The 8,660-nt window shown below is 42.4% G+C and overlaps 1 protein-coding gene across 2 annotated transcripts in view; it reads left to right on the top strand.

The window, feature by feature from the left end:
• Positions 1-2,148: 2,148 nt before the first annotated feature.
• Positions 2,149-8,660, top strand: part of EDAR (ectodysplasin A receptor) — a 25,234-nt gene continuing 18,722 nt past the window's right edge. Inside the window, exons 1-3 of one of the 2 annotated variants that reach the window (XM_010014693.1) lie at positions 2,149-2,211; positions 2,906-3,028; positions 4,127-4,308. In XM_010014693.1, coding sequence (XP_010012995.1) covers positions 2,161-2,211; positions 2,906-3,028; positions 4,127-4,308 — 356 coding nt within the window. In that variant the 5' untranslated portion in view covers positions 2,149-2,160. The remainder of the gene's footprint in view (positions 2,212-2,905; positions 3,029-4,126; positions 4,309-8,660) is intronic. The other variant, XM_010014694.1, reaches the window with a different exon arrangement.

Consider the following 8,660-nt stretch of genomic DNA (forward strand, 5'->3'; position numbering starts at 1 on the left):
TGGTGAAGGAAGAAAAAAGAAAAAACCCAGAAAATAACAATGCCAGTTTATGGCAGTGCACTTATTTAGGGGGATGAATAATGGTATTTAACTATTTGGTATTCCAATTTGGGGGAAAAGTCTCCCATGCAGTTTTAATCTGGCCATATTCAGCACTTTGAACTGGCTTTTTCCAGTTAAAAAAGTATTTCCCATACGCTTGACATATTGCTGTGTATAATGATGGAATGCAGGGGAAAAAAACGTATGTTTACATATAAAATATACCCCCACATGCATATTTATATTGAGATGGAAAAATATTTTATGTATATATGTATAACTTGACACTTTCAACATTTTATGTAAATAAATGACAAATGGATGGAGAAGATTGTATTATACATTAATGGGCTACAATTCATCATTTCCATTTTCAAATCTGGCTATGATTGCATACAAGTACCTCAAACAGCAAACATCTGCATGACTTGAAAGCAACTGAAGCATGTTTTTACTGTAAGACATGTTCTTACTGTAAAGTTTTAGATTCAAGCTTTGCTAGTGAAATTTTGGTCCTGAGCAGCCTCGGATCTGATTCATAATAAACCCAAAAATTTTGCAGTTTCAGCGGGGACACAGACATAATAATATTCATATTTAATGTCTAACTAGTTCTTTCTTTTATAATTAGGTTTCAGTTTAACAGACATATGTGTTAAGACTATATCCTTGGAACTTTTCCAAGCACTGCACTGTCACAGACAAAGCCTTTGTCCAACTTACATGTTTGACAGTTTATACAATTGCATGACTATTTGCCATCTCTTACCTCTAGATTTAGGACAATTTATCTATGATTCTCTTTTGTTTCTAGGTTTCAAACTTTAATTTCCTGCAGAAGTGAATATACTCATAATTCAGGTTGTCCACCCACCCACCCAGTTACCTGTCTCAGCTAGCCCAATTGCTGGAAGGAACATATAAAGCAAGTTCATAGCTTGATGCTGGAGTGATATAATCTTTGCTTAATCTACTTAGTGTTTAAAAATGTAAATGTTAGCAGCTATCTCAAATACTAGAGTGCTGCTCTCATGTAGGTTGTATCCTCAAACGTGGCACAAAGCTGTAATTGTACTCTTCTGGGAGACTAAAAGCCTTGCAGTGTCTGAGACCTGGAAAATTTAAAGAGCGGCTTACATCTGCTAGGACCAAAGTGTTGCAACTGTATCTATCTCAAACATTTGCAATTTGAAACTGTAAAATCCCTAGGGCATATTATGTGCTGCAACAATACCATTATATATGTTGTATCATGCTAACGAAACAATTTGTGCCTCCTTTTCCTGTCTCTTTTTTCCCTTAGAAAGAAATACAGTACATGAATATGTAATATTAGTTCTTATTCAAAATAATTCTGTTGAATAAATGAAATAAATTAGCACATGTGTTTATAATAGAGAATGCAGCCTTTGTTTTCCCTAACTATTGTAATAGCGCTTCAGATACAAAATTTGTATGCTACCTGGGGTCTAACCTCTTAAATCTGCAGTTTTCTTATCAAGAACAAAAAGCAGCTTTTGCTTCCTACAGAAGGCAGCTCTCGGCTTTCTTGGTGGATCTGCAGGGGCCAGCAAGGAAGGTACAGCCCCAGCGTGCTGACTGACTGTGATGCTTGCTGTCGGTTCACTCCCTGGTTCTGCTGTTGGCTTCTCCACCTAGATCTTTCCAGACAAATCCAATCTAGTGGAGTTAAGCACTAAGCGGTGTGGACACGGGCCAGGCTACTGATCCCCAGCCCTCTTTCATTTAGCAGTCGAGACATAGCACTCTGTTCCTCTGTGGGAGGATTTCCCAGCAAGCCAAGAAGAGTCAGAGCTCGGAGCTGGTTCCACATCTTTCACAGCCTTTTATAAATGTTGCAAGACCAGACTCCTTATGCCATCAATCTTCTCAAAGAGAGGAAAGAGATGTGCAGTAAGGGTGTGTAGTGCGCCTCTGTGTGTGAGTGCACATGCACATCTCCTCCCCTCTTTGCTTAGACCTCTGGGCATCGCTGCCGTGTAACCTTTGTTCTGCTTATGAGCCCTTCTGTTCTTATTTTGGCAACACACACAAATATTTACTCCTGTGCATAAACAATCACCGGTTCTGTCTTTTCAGGTAAAGTATCAAGAGAGCATGGCTCACCTGGGTGAATGCAAATGGACTCACGTGTTCCCTTTTCTGGTGGTAGGTATTTATGTGCGTATATGTGTCTCCAGTGTGCAAAGATAACTGCTTGGGTCTCTGCAAACATCTGTGAATTGTCATGGCACAGCCACAGACAACGTAGGGACTGAGCCCTGATGCAGTGGTTGGTTTCCACTGAATAAAACACCTGGGCATGTGGTGCTTAAACTGAGGCTGCAAGGGAGGAGGGGGAAGGAGAAGGACCCAGAATGAAGCAGGGACAGAAGGCAATGGAAGTCTGGGTATCACATGAAGCACAGCCCTACCATAATTGAATCACAAGGCAGCACATTATCTCATTATAATTGTCCCTTGCAGTCACATTTATGAAGGCTCATTAGAGCTGGGAGGAGTGAGGGTGTAAACTCAGGCGTTTGCTGTGCAAAAGAGCATGAGAATTAACAGGTCAGGAATCACGACCTTCAGTATTTTGAGGAGCAGTTTTGCCAACAAGCATGAATGTCAGTGTTCTGAGAAACTCTTAGAAGGACCAGGTTACTGAAAACTGTATCAGCCTCCGTCCCACATAGTGGCACCACTTCTGTTTCTGAGCTTTAGGGGTGCTTCACGCAGCAATCCTGTCGCCTTCTGAGCTACAGCAGCTGGGCAAGGGGAGGAAGCAAAGCTTGAGGGACAAAGGCAGTGGAAGTGACCAGTGGAAGTGATGGTGCTCTGGGATGCTCTCTGGTGACAGGTCTCCCTGGTGTACTCTGCCAGCGCTGAATACTCCAACTGCGGCGAGAACGAATACTACAACCAGACCACCGGCATGTGCCACGACTGCCCCAAGTGTGAGCCGGGCGAAGAGCCTTACATGGTAATTTCAGCTTCTTTTGCTGGTAGGGGAACATGTATCCAGCACCAAATGCAAAACAAGTGCTTCGTTACATGGTGGTAATATATAGATAGGAGAGAAAATGGGTAAGGACAGAGATGCTTCAGCATCACCACTGCAAGCATGTCATGGGAGCAGGATATCTTGCATGCACGCTAGAAAGCCTTATCCCAGGAACAGCCTGTCAAAAGTGATATTGTAAAAGCTGTAAGGTAAAAGTTTCACACACAGTCTCTGCCAGTCCATTCTCATCTCAGTAGTTATTTAAAATCTGACGCACTGTTCTGGCATGGTGTGATAAATAGGTCAGTCTGGTGTGCTTGATGGCCCCCACACCGAGGATTTAATTTTGCTCTCCCACTAAGACATTTTGGCACTAGAGGAACTTGGATGCTTCTGCAATATTTTAAATTACAGTTCCTAAGTAACCATTTGATTTACAGCAGATAATTGTTGCTTATTAAAAAAATAAATTACTGAAATCCTGTTTGGTTTTAATGGGATAAACATCCTATTGCAAGAATTTCACACAGTTGGTAGTCCTGAACAAGTATGTTTGAATAATAACCAGTTGGTTTTAGTTTTGTTTAATCTGAACGTAATGTTCAGCTGGGACATGTGAGTTCACAGGTTATGAAATCTCATCTGAACATTGCCTTCTGTGCTGTTCCCTCTGGGCTCTCCTAGCATGAAAGCAAGATTGCTGATATCCCTGCGGTAGCCATGCTTCCCCTGTAATCTTCCTCTCTGCTCTTCGATTTTCAGTTCACTTTCTATCTGAGCAGCAGCTGAAATTCACTTCCACGGCTTGCTGGAATATGATATAAATAGCGATGGGGGGCCACTTTGAAGGAGTCCGATGCTCTGGTTCCCCTTTTCCCTGTCCATCACGCAGCATGCTGCATCCTTATATCCTTCCATGGCCTTTTTAGCACAGATGCTAAGGTACAAATGATAGACTTTTTTCCCTTGGTATGACGTTGTGTTGCAAAGCCAAGGGGCCAGGCTATGAACATTTCCTTTCGCTAGAAGCCAGTGTGCAACACAAGCCTGCCTGTCAGTGACTTTGTGTTGTTGCAGACATGTGGATACGGCACCAAAGATGAGGACTATGGCTGCATCCCCTGCCCTTCGGAGAAGTTCTCCAGAGGAGGTTACCAGATATGCAGGAGGCACAAAGACTGTGAGGGGTTTTTCCGAGCCACAGTCTTGACACCTGGTGATCAGGAGAATGATGCCGAGTGCGGTCCTTGTCTCCCAGGGTAAGGACTTAACTGCAGACCTTTGCTCTACCCAAAGCACTGCAAAATACTTTTCTTATGTCAAAATCTCTGACAGCATTTCTTCATGTCCTAGCTGATGGTAGGTACGATACCGGTGAATCGTGCTTTTCAATCTCTGTAAAGCAATACATTTAAATATTTCAAAAGTATCAGTGAACTCAGTAGATCAGAATATATCAGTAATGTTAGGGAAATCTCACTGAAGAAACAACTATTGGGAACAACAAGAAAAACTGAAACTTCTCCTCTCTAGCAGTGGAAAGGGAACAGCTCACGTACCCTAGCACAGGCGTGCAGTGCCATTTTAGACACTGTCAGAAATCCAGCTTGGCCTCCAGCTGTGGTTTCAGAGGGCCACCTTGTAAGTCTCGTATCCTAAGAACAACCTCCATGAAGATGCCATGGATGCCGTGTAGGCTCCATGCTAGCACTACGGTATGTTTAGGTGCATAAAATATCTCTTCTCCAGATGTGACCAGCTGGCAGATTTGTCAGTAGTTGATGGTGTTAGCTAACATAGCTATTAGGTGAGATTTACCAAGGCATTTAGTCTCTTGGGGTCCTTTCTAACCAACAGAAAGGTGCCTTAAGAGCTGCTAATGTGGTGTGTGTGGTGTTGTTCAGAATGAAAACAAATTCCAGGGAAGGTTGAAGGGGCATAAAATAGAGGGGTTTTTATGAAGTCCATCTTTTTAATGGTCTCAAGCTCAGTATAATTTTGATAGCAATGGTGGGAAAGCAATTTCTACATTGAATATGTTAGTAACACATTCCTGACTATATTGCCTTTGAAAGCCTCCAAACCCAAGCATACATTTGCTTTCTCAACACTTTTTTTTGGTAGGGCGAGTAAATACTCTAAAACACAACCTCACCTTACATACCTTTCCAGTTTCTCCCAGTGTGTCTCTGGTTTAGAGAGTAATTCCTACTGACATTTGGCTTTTGTGCAGTTTGCAGATGCTGTATAACCCATACTACTTAGAGGGCAGGAAACCCTGTTAAAGAGGCCCTGCAAGCTTCCAGGTTTATTGTATCAGTGAGCCTGTGTGAAATTTTCACAGTTTACAAATAAAACGAAGGACTTGTCTAGCTGCCAGCCAAACAGACTGATGATGTGATTTGAAAAGAGCTCCCTCTTGACTTCCCCTCATACATCATAAAGAGCGAGAAAGTTAAATAGTGGCCACAGTCACTGTTTTGCAATTTTTGTCGGGACTAATGGGGTCACCCAGGTGGGAGCAGGGTGCTAGCTGAAAATAATCAGCTTGCACAGCTGGCACTTGGGGAGTAATCTCAAAACATCGTGTTTGCACAGGTGTAACCTGCAGCAGAAACTGGCCTGCCCGAGCCTGGCTGAGTGCCGCTCTCTGTGTGACTCTCAGGTCCTGGGATAGTTTGGCAAAGCCAGCAGTTAAGGAGAAACATCCTTGTACTCTGAGCATGAAGACGTGAAATTCTCAGGATAAACTCAGTGCTGACTAAGACAAGCTCTGGAGCTGCCTTGTCTCCCTGCACAACTTAGAGAGAGACCCCAGAGGTTGCTCCTGTGTGATGGTGGGGGAAACGCAGAGCCCCTGCCTCGGGGCAGAGAGCTGGCAAGTGGCGCTGGCTAACCAGCAACCCTTCCCCATTGCCCCAGTGGCACAGGGACAGTCACACGCTTGGCTGACTGGCAGCTGGCAGAGCACTCCCTTCCCTGGCCACTAAACCTCAAAAAGCCCCTGCGTCAACGGGAGGCAAAAAATAAGGTTTCCACTTGCAGAGGGCTGTGCTTCCACAGGGCACTGCAGACCTTCCTAAGGTAACAGTCCACAGTCTGTGATCTATATTTAGGGGCATCTCATCCCTTTGCTATTTTTCACTAGCTCAGTAAAGCAGCCCGAGGAAAAAATGGGGAAAACCATCTTGACCTAAAGTTTTTAGATAAAACATCACTGAACTGGCAGCCTTTTCCCAGTGGCTAAAAGTGCCTTCCTCTGTCAGTTGCCTTAAAACAGGTGCTGGAAAATGATATATTCTTCCTTCTACTTTTTCACTCTTATAATCAGTTTTAGGGAAGAATGAGACCTTTGGTACAAGAGCATGGATCATCCACTGCTTCTCAGTGTACAGGTTCCCTTCCGTACAAAATTGGAATAACACTATTTGTCATGCTCACAAGGAGGATGCAAGACTGTAACCAGGGAAGAACTTAAAGGCTTAGCTCCAAAGCTATGATCCTCAAAACCAAAGTTCAGCTACCAGTGGACTCTGGAGGTATCTAGAGCATCTAACCTCCTGGGACAGTGCTTCATCCTCTACTCTTGCCCAGAAGTTCTTCCATCATGGTAAATAGGACAGGTTAATAATGTGGAAATTCGGTGCAACTCAGCACATTTCCCTCAATGGAATGGTCCATTAGGTGTTCTTGGAGCATGACTGAGACCACAACCAACCATAAGCAGCCACAGCGGGTCAGAGCAAGGGTCTCTAGAGGCTAGCTATCTGTCTTCAGTAGCAGCCCTAAGTGGAAGCCCACAGAGAAGTAAGAACAGGCCAAGTGTACATGACACATATCCCTCATGCTGTCCTAGCACATATTTTCAGCTTGGAGTAAGTCTCTGGCCTCCTCATGAGATGGAATTGCAAAGGGATAATTTTCTTTCCAAATGTATTCAGAGATGCCTCCACTACTGATGCTTCCCCTTTTCAAGAAAGAGGTGGAAACAAATTCATTATTTCATTACTGGGACACTTCTCCACAGTTCATGATGCAAAGAGGTCAGATATTTCCAACATTGCTTTTAAAATCTGGTTCATTGCAAAGTAGCCAGAAACATAAATCTGTTGTTAGTACTTCATAGGGTGAATCATTAATGTTTGCAGCTGCAGAGCTTCCCTCTCACGTGAGTGAACAGTTGCTCGCCATGAGCATCTTCTTCAGTTTTCTTTACACGTCCTCCATCATCCTGCATTGTGTCGAAAACCAAGAAATATTCCACCAGCTTGATTTAATTAACTGTCGGAAGGGTTGTTTGTCTTTCCCAAACCACTGTGGCTGTTAGACTGTGGATCCTAACTGGCCTGTATTTCGCTTTACAGATTTATAAGTATCTTTGGCCTGCCACTCTTTTTTTTTTCCTTTTTGTGGTTTGGCAGACATTTCCTGCTTATTTATTAACTGCTTCACCATCTAACATTACACAGGCCCCCATAAGAGAGGAAAGATGAAGTTTTACTCCTGAGAGAAGGGTAGAGTAGCAGATGGGGCACAAGAGACATTTGAAGGGAAGAATGAGGGTGAATCTTTGAAGCTTTTAAACCCAGTAAGAAAGAAAGGAGAAATCATGTTCAGTTTACCTGCTCTCTGAGGTACTTCCAGCCCTCATTCCCCTCTTGCACCTCTGTGTACTCTATTTCCTGGACCTATATCCCTTATTTGTAGCTGGGGCATTCATTAATGACAAACTGATTTTGATGGACAGTTTCAGCAGTAATTTCCTAACAATGCATAGGTTTTCCAGAAAAAAACATACTGCATGTGCATAGACAGGTACGTAAGAGCAGAAAACAGATTCCCCATTGTGTAAAGTGTTTATCATGTTGAGTACCTGTCTACATAAATGCATTATGAATTTATTCATTTCTTCATTAAAATTTGTAGTGATTTACAAGTGATTTGTAAAGACATATCCGTAACATCATCCATGTATGATTTTGATGTAATTTACTCATTAGCTTTCTTGTGGATCCAGTTCTTGAGTAACCAATTACCTTATTTCAACACTAACTTTATTAGCAGCCCAAAAGTTCAAATCATGAAACCCTTCCCTTCAATCTTTAATTCCACTGTTGGGAACTAACTTATAAACTATACAGCAAGGAATTAAAATAAGCTCAAAAACTGTAAAATCTGATCTGTCTTTCCCTGTAAGTGTGGTGGTATTTGCTGTATTTTTTTATTCTGATTTGGCTCAGATTTGGTTCTAACATTAAGGAAATTATGGTGATTGTGAAGAAAATTAGCCAACCATATCCAACTGGTAGTCTTGCCTGAAAGATTACTACTTCAGAAAATAGCATTTCCTTGTTTTGAAAAACCTTATTTCAGGGCATGCTGTAAACTGCAGCTTGAACTCAGCAGGGAGTATAATGTTGGTTTGGGCAATGATAGTACTTCCTGTCATGTAGGCTTGATGGTTGATTAATTGCCTTTTAGGAGGAAAGGAAGAAGAGAAACACTGTCGCTATTCAGGCAGCTTAAAAAAAAAAAAGACTCACCTTTGCATCAAATTGCTTATAAAAGTTTTTTTAAAACGATTTTATCTCAGTGTAATTGGTTGCTGCTG

The sequence above is a fragment of the Nestor notabilis genome, unplaced genomic scaffold, assembly GCF_000696875.1.
Source record: "Nestor notabilis isolate BGI_N333 unplaced genomic scaffold, ASM69687v1 scaffold9175, whole genome shotgun sequence".
In the NCBI taxonomy this organism is placed as follows: Eukaryota; Metazoa; Chordata; class Aves; order Psittaciformes; family Psittacidae; genus Nestor; species Nestor notabilis.